This window comes from Artemia franciscana, chromosome 13, assembly GCF_032884065.1.
Source record: "Artemia franciscana chromosome 13, ASM3288406v1, whole genome shotgun sequence".
NCBI lineage: Eukaryota > Metazoa > Arthropoda > Branchiopoda > Anostraca > Artemiidae > Artemia > Artemia franciscana.
Window position 1 is genome coordinate 6,836,312 of NC_088875.1, and position 15,716 is coordinate 6,852,027.

The 15,716-nt window shown below is 33.5% G+C and overlaps 1 protein-coding gene across 6 annotated transcripts in view; it reads left to right on the forward strand.

Annotated features, from left to right (window-relative positions):
- The window catches only part of LOC136034462 (A disintegrin and metalloproteinase with thrombospondin motifs 9-like), a 100,438-nt gene that overhangs the window by 68,287 nt on the left and 16,435 nt on the right, over positions 1–15,716 (forward strand). For all 6 annotated transcript variants that reach the window (XM_065715645.1, XM_065715649.1, XM_065715647.1 and 3 more), the window contains 2 exons: positions 11,246–11,440; positions 15,340–15,552. In XM_065715645.1, coding sequence (XP_065571717.1) covers positions 11,246–11,440; positions 15,340–15,552 — 408 coding nt within the window. The remainder of the gene's footprint in view (positions 1–11,245; positions 11,441–15,339; positions 15,553–15,716) is intronic.

Sequence of the window (15,716 nt, forward strand, 5' to 3'; positions counted from 1 at the left end):
CAACATCTAATGTGCCACCAATGGCTCTGGAAGATCTTAACATTTGGTTTTGACAAAGAGTCTCTGCGGGAGAGTTCAGAAGGATTTTTCCGTTGTTCATCTTGACATGTAGAAGTGATAATGGAAGAACACCTTATATTTGAATATATGATAAATTATATTATTATTAAATACTTGATATTACAAAGGTAAAACCTCGGTATTTGAGCAACAGCTTTTTTTTAGCTTCTAGAATATTCAGAAAAATGTACTAGTTAGAATATCAAAAACTGGTCAAAATAGTCTGTCTCAAAATTTTAGTTTTTTCAATATATTGCTGATTTAACGATGGTTTCTGCAAAATCCACATCCAGGGACACCAAAATGCCATTGGAACTGGAAATTCTACAATGTAATGGCCATTTTACACACCCTAAGCTAGGTCAAGGGGGTGAAAACAGATTTTTTTTTATTTGTGCATTTTCGTCTGGATTTAACAGTTATAATTTACTGTTTCCTGCTAATGTATGCCCCGCAAGACAATATTTAACTTAAATTTAAGAAAAATCCATAATTTTGACCTAAGCAAGATCAAGAGGTGTTTCAGCATAATAATTTTTTTTCTTTTAAAGGGCAGAATTCTATTGGTTTGGAAGGATATGAGCTTTAGACGGGATAATGATGAACGAACAGTTAAAATACCTATTATTTACCTTGTGATAGCACAAAGGACTGATCTTGTGCTTGACAAAACATGGCCTGGGGATTAACCTAGGCTTCAGAAAGGCTATGCGACAAGCTTGTTACTTGTGCTTGTAAAAACAACCCAACAACTAAAACATCAATTTTAGGTCTTAAGCGTCAGAAGTGGCTCAGGTGGATCAATATCTTTATTCTATCTTTTTCAAAGTGTACGAGCATTATAAAATATCACCATGTTATGTATTATAAAATATGGTATAGCTTGTTTATGGTTTTTATAGCTTTTCTGTCTGTTTATGTAATAATGATAACATTTTCGTATTTCAAAGCCTTTCAAGCCATACATCCAAAAAAGTGAAACAAGAAACAAGTGAAACAAAGAAAAGTGAAACAAGAAAAGTGAAACAAGAAAGTCAACCAATTAAACAAAACTCAGAACTAACCAATGAATGAATGTTTTATGACATTACTAATACTAGTATATTACTAGAAAAATTTGATATTAAAATAATTGAAGAAACAATTACTGCATCTAAATCCAACTTGATATGACCCCTAATCAGTGAAGTCACACGTTATCTAAGAATGTAAATAAATTTGCTAGTATAAGGCAAAATAGACCATTCAATACAGTTTTCTGTAGTGTATAGCCAGATAATAACATAAATATTTGTCACCTCGACCATCCCTCTTTCCAATCAGAAAAGCCATACACAATTTAATTTGACACTCTTTCTTCACCATATAATTGACACTTTGACAAACCAGAACGATTGTTCATTTAAAGTCTGTGGGACTCCTGGGAATTCGTGATTATCGTCAGAGGCAACCCCACAGCGATGCCTATACTAACAAATGTTTTATTATTATTGTTTCCCAAGAGGCACTTTATATGAAAGAGGTGGTCATATAAACTTTGGGGGATCATTCAATTAGAAATAAGAAGTTGTAGTGAACTTTTAAAGAGAAACGATCAGACGGCAACATCCCCCCCACGTTCTTTTCTTGTCAAATTTTCCAAAAAAATTTTGAGATGGTTATTTTGGTCAAAATGCTCCAAAGGTCAAACATATATGATTTCAGGGTTGACAAACCTCTTATAGCCCGAGGTCAAGGATTTTAAGTCATGAAAGTTGGCTATTTTTAATAAATAGGGTCTTTGTGGAAAAGGGTCGGCGTATAAGCTTTGAAGGAGGCTCATTTGATTGGAAATTTAAAGTTCTAGTTTTCTTTCTAAGAGCCAAAAGTAATGAGAGGAGTAAAAACCCCCACCCTGTTTTTCTCAAAAGGGGCACGTAATCAAAATTTTTAGATAGCCATCTAGTTCATAAGGCAGCAAAAGCCGAAAAATGTATGCCTCCAAGGTTGACGAAACCTCCCAAAGGCTCTAGTACAAGGGCTGTGAGTAATGCAAGTTGTTCATTCTTAATATGTTAGGTTTTTATGGAAATGGTGGCCATATAAACTTTGAAGGAGGCTTGTTCGATGGGAAACCGAAAGTTCTAGGTCCTGTTTTAAGAACCATATGTGATTGGAGGATAACTAGCCCCCCCCCACATCTTTTTACCCCAAATGCATTTGACCCTATTTTAAGAGAGACATTTTGTTCAAAATTGTTCACAGGTCAAACAACTATGCTCCTGGGGTTGGCAATCCCCCCCCAGCCCCTTGTGCAAAGGCTCTAAGTTATGCAAGAATCCCTTTGTTAGCATATAAGGTCTTTAATCATTGGCAGCACAAAAGTGCTGCCTAAATAGAGAGCGATGTGAAATTACTACTATTGCCACTACTACCGCTACGACTAGTGCTTTCGTAGTGAGTTCTACCAAGGCTAAGGATTATGATTGAAAACTTAAAGGAAATATTAGGAGGAAAATTTAACTAAACAAAATATACGATGTGCATACAAATTGTCAAAAGGGTATATGAGTAATATCTTTGGAAAAGCCAACCATATCAAGCTGAAACTTCCAGGGCACCATGCGGGGGATGTTTATCTGGGCAGAAGACAACATGTGCATGCAACTATTGCTACTAATAGCACTTGTACTACTACTGTTAAGGCTATTAACTTTAAGGAGACGTTTTTTGATAATATTGGCGAGAGGGGGTATGTTATATCAAGTCGAATTATACTGTATGTATGCAAGATGTTAAATGACGGTATCAGCAGCATATCAAGAACAGTTTGGAGCATTAGGTTGACCACTTTCAGAGTAGACTGAGGGATATATTGAGCTACTATAGAGCATTCTTTGCATACTACAACTGCTAGCGCTACTGCTGGTGCTAGCACTAATATAACAAGACTTGTGAAATTAATGCAGAACTTTCAGGGGCTGTTGAGAGGGATGTTTGGCTAATCAAAGCACAATATATGTACATAAGTTATAAACAAGATGCATCAGATGACCTTTGACCTTGGCATGTTTTTTGACTTTGATTGTTGGATTTTGATTTGGATGTTGGTTTGTTTTGGATTTATTTTCAATAACTTTTAATGCAACAAAACACAAATATTAGCCTCGGAACTCGGAACGATTTTTTGAAAGTTAGTAAGTGTAAGAGTCGTTGTTTTCTTTGCCAAGATCATTTTATCCCACGGACTTTTGTTAAGAGTACATTGTATAATAAAAATTTTGCATGCAAGTTACGTGGTAATGTTAATTGTAGAACAACCAATGTAATTTACCTATTAGAATGTAATGAATGCTGCCTACAATGTGGGGGAAACAACTAATAATATATATAAAAGATTTTCTGGACACAAGAAAACAGTTAATAATGAAAAAACTAATAACTATCTAGTTCAACATTGTAATAATGGTAAATGTTCCATATCAGATATAACTGTCACAATTTTAGAAAATTTAGAGTTAGAAAATTTAAATAAAGAAGAGAAGAATAATAGACTACGTAAACAGGAGGATTTCTGGATCTATACTCTTGGTACAGCTTATCCTTTTGGGCTAAATGATCGTGTAGCGAAATATGGTGACATGTCTCAGGTTGTTGTTAAATGTATTGATGGTTTTATGGACCATGCTTCTTTTACTTGTCCTACTAAACGTAAAAAACGATCGAGAGGACATAGGAAAAATAATAGAAAAAATGAATTAGACTTACATATGCTTTCTATAGATCTACGCCAGCTACTTGAATCTAGGGGTATGATTTCTTTAATAAAATGTCTAAATAATTTATCCAAGAGGAATTTAATCAAACTTTTCTGGATTGTTAAGAATAATACAGCTCTTGAATATAATTTTAAAGTAATATGTGATACAATTTGCATTCTAACTAAAACGAAATTTATTTCAAAAAAGAAAAAGTTTGATAAGATTGGTAATAAGGATAACAGACTATATATATATCTATTAATTTTACTTGTAAGCAGATTGAAGATATTAATTTACCAGGAATTTTAAATAAGCGGTATGTGAAACAGGCCCTTCCTAGTAATTTGAATTATAATGATAGTCCAGTTTTAACTTATAAATTTTCAAAAACTATTGGGCAAATTATTTTTAATTATAATTTAGTACTTAAAAGATTAGATAGTGATATAAATCGGAAACCGGTTTGTAATTGTAAGCAACTTGGCCCATTTTTAAATCCTACTTACAAACATGTTATAACAGGGGACTTGTCAATAATAAAGCAAGATAATTTTCAAATTATAATGAATAAAGGGGCTAATTTCCGTCTTTCTCATCATCTGAAACCATCGAGTGTTCTTGATGGCTTGGAAAATGATTTCTATTTATTTATTGATAAGTGGTGTAAGAAAGAGAATAAAAGAAAAGAGAGTTTTCAAAGTTGGAAGAATTTAAGTATTAGTAGAATAAGAAATAAAATATATTCTAATTTAAAAAATAGTAACTCTAAATCATTATTTTATGATGCGAAGATTAAACAAGCAATTGCTAATCTACAGAATGAATTTGTAATTGTGCCAGTGGATAAAGCTAATAATACTTTTACCATAATTTGTCAGAAGCTGTATTGTGATATCTTAAAAAGGGAGTTATGCACAACTAATGTTTACAAAAAGGTAAATTTAGAGGATGAGAATTTATTTGAAAAGACTGAAGAAATGCTTTTTAAAAATTTTAATATTAAAATAAATGACAATGATAAAAAGTTCCCTTTCCTTTATTGGACTGTAAAATTTCATAAGAAGCCCCCTAAACCACGGTTTATTGCTGGAGCAGCTAAATGTCCAACCCGCATTGCTGCTACTGACCTCTCTTTAATTTTAAAGGAAATTGTAAATAAACTTAAAACCTATTGTTCTGGTATTAAAAAGTTTTCGAATTAATCCATATTGAAGTGTTAATAATTTACTGCAGGTGATAGAGTCTTTAACAATGGTTTCAGCTAAAAGAATTGAGTCTTTCGATTTTGCGACAATGTATACTAATTTATCACTTAATGTAGTGTTAGATAATTTAAAAACTGTTATCAAGAAATCTTTCCTCTTATCTAGTAAAAGGTTCCTAAAAATAGACACTTATAATAAAAAAGCTATATGGACAAATTGGTTTAATACCACAGTTAACTTGAGATGTTACAGCTTGGATATGATTTTTGAGTTTTTAGAATTTGTTTTATACAATACTTATATAAGATTTGGTGGTGATTTGTACAAGCAAATTGTGGGAATTCCCATGGGGGGGAATGCAAGCCCATTTATAGCTGACTTGTTTTTAAGTCAACTAGAATATAAATATATGATGGATAAGAATAATCAAAATAATTTAAAACATGTTTTGTCAAATAATAAAAGATATTTAGATGATATTTTGGTCTTAAATTGTAAGGATTTCATTGATATTTCTAAAAATATATATCCATCAGAGCTTACTCTTGAACCTAGTCATGGCGCTGGTCATGAAGTTCATTTCTTAGATTTAAATGTTAATATTTGTGATAACAATAAATTAAATTTTAAAATGATTTTTTAAAATTTGATTTTGAAGTGATTAGTTTCCCATTCCCTGACAGTAATATACACTCAAATATCACATATTCTGCGTTTTTCTCACAGTTACTTCGTTATGCAAGGATTTGTAGTAATTATATTGATTTTAAAAATAGATGTAAAATCTTAAGCCAAAAATTAATATCAAGAGGTTTTTCTGCAAATAAATTAACTTGGCAATTTAAAAAATTTAGTTATCATTATAACGAACTTTTAAATAAATATCAAAAGAATTATCTGGAAATGCTTAAAGAAATTTTCTACTAATTTCGGAGGTTCGACAAATGATGATGCAGGGCCATTTATTTTGAATTGTGTTTCTAATAGAGCGGATTTTTTTTTTTAATAGCCACATGGTAAAGATGAATTCTATAATTGTTTAGTTCTTTTTTTTCTTTTTTTTGCAATGTGTTAATATTTGTGATTTGGTAAATTTTATCATATTTAGTTTACCTATTGTTACTAAAAAAAAGGGATATATTAACAGGATAAGCTTGTTTTGGTGTTACTTGGTTGTTTTACATTTGCTGTTTTTTTTCATAGGCTTGTATTTTGGGGGTGATACCTGACACGGGGATGCCATGGATATTCTGTGGTAGCCACAACACTTGGCTGGGTAGAGAATTTAAAGTGGCGAAACCCTATAGGCCAGTGTATTCTCCTAATGAGCCCTTGTGTTGGGTTGTTGCCTCTAAATTATTTGTCTTTAGATAGATAGATAGATAGATAAGTGTATTTCAAAAACCCGTGGGCCATATACACACAAAATATAAATAAATAACAGACAAGCAAGGAAATTAACAACAGTACGAACACGCACAAAAAAAAAAAACAGAATTCAACGCAAAAAGTACCTAATCTAACTACAAAAGAAATTAATCATATAAAACTTTTTCTTCTTATTAAAGATTTTTCTATATATACTCCCACTCGAAATATTGTGGTTGGGTTACTATATTGTAGAATACCTGGAAGCATCAAATTAATCCCATGCAAATAAATTTCCCGTAAATCCAAGAGCACCGGGCATTTCCGGAGAAAATGATCCAAGTCTTCATCATCATCTTTACAAAGAGGACAAAGATACCGCCTATCAGGACCAACTATCATTTTATTTTTGTCGAACGTTTTTTGCCTGTTCTGGATTGGAAGACAATTTGCCCTAAGCTGAATCCAACGACGTAGAATCATAGCCGGTAAATTAAGTTTAAAATAAACTTCCTCCCCAAAACTAGGTTTTGCCTGATTATAATGTTGTAGGGTTGTAGAATCAAGAACCAGCCCATGCCAATGCTGAATTTCCTGACTCTCTAATATAAATCGTACCTGGCTTTCTAAATTTGCTGGTACATCGCGAGAGCAAAGACCATTATTCCATAAATGCCATGGATATTCTGTGGTAGCCACAACACTTGGCTGGGTAGAGAATTTAAAGTGGCGAAACCCTATAGGCCAGTGTATTCTCCTAATGAGCCCTTGTGTTGGGTTGTTGCCTCTAAATTATTTGTCTTTATTATTTTTTCTATTGTTTGGTAAATGACGACTTATACTTATTGACGACATGACTGCCTGTTCATGGATTATTCTTTATGGTTGATTGTGTTTGGCTATGCTGTTTGACCTATGTGATTGTATGGATGAGTAGGGTTAAGGCCTCTTTCAAGTGCTGGTCTATATTAGTCACTAATTTAGGAAAACAGTCTTCCTTTTCTCCTTCTGTCTCTTTTTTTATGTGTTTGTGCTGTTGCATTGGTGATTTCTCTTTTCATGATATATATATATATATATATATATATATATATATATATATATATATATATATATATATATATATATATATATATATATATCAAAACGGCTTAAATCATTAAGTTAAAACTATCAGGGGATGAGGAGTGGATGTTTTACTAAACCTAAAAGGCATAATGTGATTGCCATTGCTGCTAACTATTAATATAAATAATGGTATTACTAATCCTACTCTTATTGCTCCTACTATTACTTTTGCTAGAGTGTACCATTTACCCTAGAATAGGGTATAAGGTGAAAACCCTAAGGGACCATTTATATTGCTTTAAACTAAATCAAAATGCGCTATGTGTGTGGTAGTTGCAAAAAAGACGTCTCCGCAATATCTCAAGAATGACTGAGGGTATTAAGTTAGAACTTTCAGGCTGTTACTGTTACTACTTTTGCTCTTACGATTATTAAATCTAAAAAAACAAATTTTTTTAACTAAAACTAAGGAGCGACATTAAAACTTAAAACGAACTGAAATTACTTCGTATATGAAAGGAGCTGCTCCCTCCTCAATGTTCCGCTCTTTACGCTAAAATTTTGTACTGTTTTAAAAAGTAGAGTTGAGAGAAAGAGTCAAACTTTAGCGTAAGGAACGGGGCATTGAGGTGGGAGCAGCTCCTTTCATATACGAAGTAATTTCTGTTCGTTTTAAGTTTTAATGTAACTCCTTACTTTCAGTTAAAAAAACTTGTCTTTTTATTTAATACGTTAAAAATTAATACGTTTAGCACTAAGCTTAGTGGCAAAACAACACATAAAAACAATGAATAAATTTCAACTTACTACAGAAAGCCGAATTATTGAAGTATTCCCAAACATAATTTGGCATTTTTATTATATCAGATGCTACTATATAGCTTGGAAAAGTTAATATGGAAACAGAAGGAAGCTCATCATTTCATGTGCGTTATTATACCAAAGTTTGAAACTTCGCACATGGCTGAGTGGCCCAATTTAGTGGTTTAATTAATAAATCTTGCAGTAAATATTGACGCACTATAAATATATCTTATTTTGGAGGTCTTTCTGTTTTCCTCTCTTTTGATTAAAAAAAAGGAAAAAAAAAACAGTAGGTGAATAAGGCGGCTAATATACAGGGTTGCCACCTGTAGCACGAAAGTGCTATTTTAGCACTATTAAAGACAACTTTTTTTTACCATATTACCAGAAATTATCATATAGCACGTAAATTTGGGTAATTGTAACACTTAGAAACTGACAGTGGTTGCAATTCTCTTTGTTCGTGGTCGAAGTATAAACTAGGTAAATTTTTCACAGCATTTGCTTGGGTTTGACCTAAAGGGTAAAAGTTTTTACGTTTTCCCTATATAATTCTTGTTACTTAGACCTTTTAGAAGGTTTTGATAACGAGAGTTTTGACGGTTTACAGTTACAGTGCTCTTTTTATTTATGAATAACACCTTTCAAACATTAAATATTTAATTTTTATTCGACTATTGTCAGAAAATAATATTTTCATAATGTGTAAGACAACATCTATATAGACAAAATGGGTGGAGAATAGAAACGTGGAAAATATTTTGTCTATTGCATGGTATTCAGTTATTTCCTCCATTTCCAAATCACAAGTTTTTGCTAAAAATTTAGAGTCATATTCTCTCTCTCTCTCTCTTTTTTCTCTCTATCTCCCTCCCTTTCCTTGCAGGTGCGTTATTTACTATGGGACAGCTGGGAAACTGCATCTTGGCTTCGGCCTGCCCCCCTTCCCAGCTGAAATTTGATTTCTTCAAATATCTTGTCAAAGCTCAGAAAACCTGCATAATTCAAGCAGGCACAGAAACGGTTCAGTTCAATGCCGACAGGAGGGACCAAGGCCAGTGTCTCCTTATTTTACCCCAAAAGACCCATTTTTTGATTGAAAAGGGAAAAAAACATAACTGTGACGTCAAGTTAAAAGGCGCGAGAATTCCCTTTTCATTATTCTGTCACTTCTTTTTATCAAAAATTCTCTATTTCCAACCAGTGAGCCAATATATAAAACTGAAAATAACATTAATACACAAAGAGTTCGTAAATTATCGCTCAGGTATTGTAAAGCTAGAAGTTTCCAATATATTAAGTTGTTTTGTTTATACTATTAAATAAAAAAAAACTAGTTTTTTAGCTGAAAGTAAGGAGCGACATTAAAACTTAAAACGAACAGAAATTACTTCGTATATGAAAGGGGCTGCTTCCTCATCAACGCCCCGCTCTTTGCGCTAAAGTTTGACTCTTTCTCTTAACTCTGCTTTTTAAAACAGTAAAAAAGCTTAGCGTAAAGAGCGGGGCGTTGATGAGGAAGCAGCCCCTTGGTTTTGATTTTGGCTCTCCGCAGAGGAATAATTAACACGAAATTTGCAAGGGTTTTTTTTTGGCTAAATGGCTTTCTCATAGTTTTGATCGAACGATTTTGAGAAAAAAAGGAACGATGGAGGAACCCTAGTTGCCCTGCGATTTTTTGGCTACTTTAAAAGGCAACTTGAACTTTTAATTTTTTACGAATGATTTTATTAGTAAAAAGTAGACGTAACCTATAAATTAGCTTACGTAACGAACTTTTGTAATATCATATTTTTATTACATATACGAGGGGTTCACCCCCTCGTCAGTACCTCTCTCTTTACAATAAAGATTAAATTTTGTCCCATTTCATTAAAAATGACCCCTGGAATCACATAGGCCGTAGAATTAATAGTTGAAATCACTAAAAATACTTTAGTGGAAAGAGCGAGGTATTAGGAGGAGGTGAGCCTCTCATATGCGTAATAATTTTTGTTCGTTTTAAGTTTTAATGCTGCTCCTTACTTCCAGTTGAAAAAACTTTTCATATTTATTTTTTCATTGTTTTTTTTTAAATAATGCTAGAAAATCCTGCGCTCCCTTCATGGAAATTTTCTTCCTCCATGACAAATTCCTCGATGGAAAGTTCCCCCAACATATCCCCATCTTGTCAACCTCTCCCCCCAACCAAAAAATCCCCCTGAAAACTTCTGTACACTTCCCAATAAGCATTACTATATGTAAGCACTGGTAAAATTTGTAACTTGTAGCCCCTCCCACGGGGACTGTGGGGGAGTAAGTCGTCCCAAAGACATAGTTATAAGGTTTTCCAACTACGTTGAATAAAATGGCTATCTCAGAATTTTGATCCGTTGACTTTGGGAAAATAATTAGCATGGAAGGGGGCCTAGTTGCCCTTCAATTTTTTTGGTCACTTAAAAAGGGCACGAGAACTTTTCATTTCCGTTAGAATGAGCCCTCTTGCAAGATTCTAGGATCACTGGATTGATACGATCACCCCTGGGAAAAAAAAACAACAAACAAACAAACAAATAAACACGCATCTGTGATATGCCTTCTGGCAAAAAATACAAAATTCCACATTTTTGTACATAGGAGCTTGAAACTTCCACAGTAGGGTTCTCTGATACGCTGAATCTGATGGTGTGATTAAGTCGTGTCGTTAAGATTCTATGACTTTTAGGGGGTGTTTTCCCCTATTTTCTAAAATAAGGCAAATTTTCTCAGGCTCGTAACTTTTGATGGGTAAGACTAAACTTGATGAAACTTATATATTTAAAATCAACATTAAAATGCGATTCTTTTGATGTAGCTATTGGTATCAAAATTCAATTTTTTAGAGTTTTGGTTACTATTGAACCGGGTCGCTCCTTACTACAGTTTGTTACCACGAACTGTTTGATCGTGCATTCTTATATTGCACAGCTCATCTACAAAGTTGGATTCAATTGTAACTCTATTTTCTACTTATTTTTTCAGTGTTCTACATCATGTGGGGCTGGTGAGCGAAAAAGAGAGATTGGTTGTTACGATGTAGGGACCAAGTTAAAAATATCCAAGGAATACTGTACCGGTCCAGAACCAGATTCTAGAAAGAGCTGTATAAGTGTTGCGAAGTGTCGTGCCAGATGGAAGTATTCTCAATGGTCGTCCTGTGATGTCACTTGTGGCAAGGTAATATTACTCTTGGCTCACATTCTCGTGAATTTTCGCCTTTGGCATTCAAAAGATTTAAAAAATGAAGTGTAAATTTTATTTACACTTTTATACAAGGGAAAAGCCAAGAATGACTTTCTGCCTCTTTGACTTTTTTTCTTTCTTTTTTACTTGAAACATAACCTTCGCAGTAACTACAGACAGATTTTTCTTCATTCTAAAATATCGAAGCTGGGTTATAATCCTGGGGTAATCATACTGGTTCTGGTACCTATGACACATGCAAAATTATACAAGATGGCGGAAAAACTCATATAGTTAAGTCAAAAGGCATGAGAAAAATGCGTGACGTAATAGTGAACGAAAATGAAGCACAACATAATATTTTTCTAAAAGATCCGCGACAACGAGCATCACAACGAATCACAAATGAAATCGCAAACGAATCAATACAAAATGAAATCTGCGGCTAGAAGGCAAATCAAAATTACAATGGAAAGAAGGAACACTTTGTTTTAACGCCGTTAAAAATAATTAAATAAAATAAATGCTGAGATTATCGGTCTCCTCCCAAGAGAAGAAAGTTCCTTGAAAAGTTATGATTATGTAAGGGATAAACAGGAAAATGAATTGAATTCACGCCAGAGATTCTTAATGCAATCGAAACTACTTCAGGAAAACAGGAAAAAGGAATTTGATTCACTTTAGAAATTTTCAATTCAATCGAAACTACTTCTTTTCTACCTGATGACTTAAAACTACAAAATTACTGAATAATTTTAGTAATGTGTCATTTAGATACATTCAGAGGGTTTGTGGAATGGAATTTCCTGACAACAACACAATTAAAGCGAAAATCATTCCTGGGGAGAAGCTGGAAAAGAAAAGTTTTTTGGTATACATGGTGTCAGGTAAAATTATACAAAAGGATTAATGGATCCGAACAACGAAAGCAAGGGGTATGAAAAAATGTGTGAGGTTTTGGAGTGAAACAAAACGAACCAAAATTTTCATTTAGAAGACATATGCAGTTAGATGACCAGAGACAGCAAGAATCATACCGTATCGCTAACAAAGATGATGTGCAATAACATCATCAGTTCGATGAGAAGCAACAGCGACAATCACAACGAATCACAAGTGAAAATAATGTACAACGAAATTTGCGCCTAGAAGATGTGCGACAGTGAACATCAATACGATTCACGTACGGAGTTGATGCACTGTGGAGTCCGTGGCTAGAAGGCAAATGACGAAAGAATGACACTGAATTACAAATGAAACTGATGGAAAATAAAATCTACACACAACAACACATAAAACAGCACGATAAAGAACACATACAACACAATAAAGAACACACACAACAACGAGTTTGATTAATCAAATAGTAAGAATTTGCAAAGTAATCAAAATTACAATGAGATGAAGGATTTTATATATAACCTGAAATCCCTGGTTTGCTACCCTATTGCTTGAAAATAAAGAAGAATAGGATAAGATTGCTAATGCGTAATTCGTTAATCACCTATATACAAGCCAGCCACGTGCCAAGTGCCAGGAACTACGTGAATTTCGATCTCCTTGTGCTGTATTTATATGTGCACAGTACTAGGAGGCCAGGCCCTAGCACTTGGCACATAAAACTTCTATATATTTGATTCTCCAATCCTTAACTTGCGTAACCTAAGAAATTCTGATGAGAATTCAATTCCTATTTCCTGTTAATGCATTAAAGAATCATCTATTTTATGGGATTTTTTTCTTCTCGGAGTCGTTGTGATTTTCACTGTTGCTTCTTTTATAAAGCAGCTTTCAATTACGATTCAACATGATCATTCCTTTCGCTTTTCTCCTTGCCGCAGATCTCATCGTCCAGTATCCTGATGAGATTTGTAGTGATGAATGTTGTCGCATGTCTTCTAGCCTCACAAATAGTTTGCACATCATGCACTTCATTCGTGCATTATTGCATGAGACATTTTTCAATTCATTTTTCTTTAGCTGTTCGGATTCATTCAAAATCAAGAAAATATTGCACATGCATGTATAAATAGATACAAAGGTGCTCGGTTAAGGGGAGTATGTACATATTCGTTATTCTTTAGTTTCAAGTCACGAGAAGTTAAATAAGCAATGCCAACACAGTTAATAAATTTTGGAGTTTATTCAGTTTCTCCTTCCTTTCAATGCATCAAAGTTTCATCCATTTTATAGAATTTAATCTCTCCTGGAACTCGTTGTGATTCTCACTATTGCTTGTCTTTTAATCGCAGATTTAATTTACAAATCCATGTATTCGTATGACGCTGGTTGTCACATGTCTTCTAGCCACAGTGCATCATTACCACCAACTTTTTCGATGCCTTTTGCTTTAGCTATTTGGATTCATTTAAGTGTAATTTCGTATGACGTCATAGTTACATAAAAACTTCTTTCCCAAGTTGCCCTAGTCGTCCTATTTTTGCTTTAATTGTGCTGTTATATCATTCTGAGGCAACCAGGAATGTTCCAATACCTATACACTCTGAAATAGCTAAAATAGACACTGGAAAAACCATCGTTTTATTCTTTAGTTTCAACTCATAGTGTGGATAATCAGGAGTATTAGTCGAATCAAGAAGTTTTGTCTTGAATCAAATTTCTTCTTCCTGCTTATCCTTTACAGACGATAAAATAGCACGTTCATTAGTCATTGTAATTTTCTGAAATATCTATATTGTACAACAGCATAATTGTCATGCTATTCTCTAAAGTCATATTGTCTCAGTCACGGTTTTGTTTGCAATTCATTGTGATTTTTTTTACTTTTTCTTGTCTCATGCCTTTTCCATCATTTGTTCAGAGTGACTTGTTATCTTGGGTAATTTTGCACGTGTCATAGGCACTAAATATTAATTTCTCATTCCTGTTTATCAATCACAGACTCACACATATTAACCTACCACTTTTTTTCATTGCATTGTAATTTTGCTTGGCTCTCTAACCACAAGTTTCGTTGGGTAGTATTTTCCCTTGTAATTCAGTATGGTTTTTTGCTGTTTAGTGTTCCATTCTTTTTTCTTTAGCTGTTCAGAGGAGTTTATCATCTTGTGTAATTTCGCTTGCTTCATAGATAGTAACCATCACCGCCAGAAGAAAAACGACGTAATTTATTTGTCTTTAAATATAAATAAATATGACATGCCTCGAATGATTTCTTTTTTCCTCAAAAAATAGGCTCTAAACAAATCTCTTCAAGCTCATGACCTATCTAGATCATTCATTTCCGGAAAATCCCAGGGTGTCAATGGAAAAAAAATATAGAACTGTTTTCAAGAAAAAGTTTATCCAACTTAATTTTCTAAAAATAGCCAGTAGACTAACACATGCAACTTGGAATTAAAAGTCAATACGTTGCTAAAGCATTGGGGTTCTCTGTAATGTGTTTTTACTATTGTTTCTTTAGCAGCTTCAAACGAGTATATAAATTAGATTTTTTTCAATTTGAAGTGAAGAGGTGGTAACTACAACATGCATGTTGACGATGGAAGTGCCGTCTATTCACAAAAGTTTGAGGGGGGGAAAATACATCTTGAAAAATCTAGGGGAAGGAATTTTTCATTTTTTGCATTTTTCCAATGAAAATACACCCGACAAAGATATTTTTCAAAATCTTGGAGGGAGGGAGCATACGAATTCTACATCCTCCAATGTGAAGTTTAGGTCTTGCCTCTCCCTCCTACCAAAGCCCAACTCTTTTAATTCTTAACTCATCGACGATTTTCACTATAATGATTCGCTCCTGCTTTCTATGCAGCAAAAAGTTGAACACCCCAATGAAATTAATTCACTATTTATAATTTACTCATTTTAAGAAAAATCTAAGATATAAAATTACGATACATTATCAGATATCTGAGTTTATATATTTCCAGGGTGTAGTAAGGCGAGAGGTATCGTGCGTCATCGAGATGACGCACACCGATATAAAAGTCGCTGACAGAAATTGTGATGGTACAATAATGCAGAGCCTTAAGGACTATTGTCCTGCAACACCACCTTGTCCGACGCTCATACAACATAGTGCAGATATTGGACAAAGGAATCGAAAAGCAAAAGCAAATTGGAGAACTGGACCTTGGGGAGAGGTATTTTTGTCCTTAGAATAGGGGAAAAAAATTTAATACACATCTTTTAAAATGAGTAGTTGAATTTAGAATCTATAAAAATAAAAGATAAATTTTAACAATAATATTTTACCGTCATCATGTTATCTAAGAAATTACACTTTACTGTAAAAAAATTATCTAAT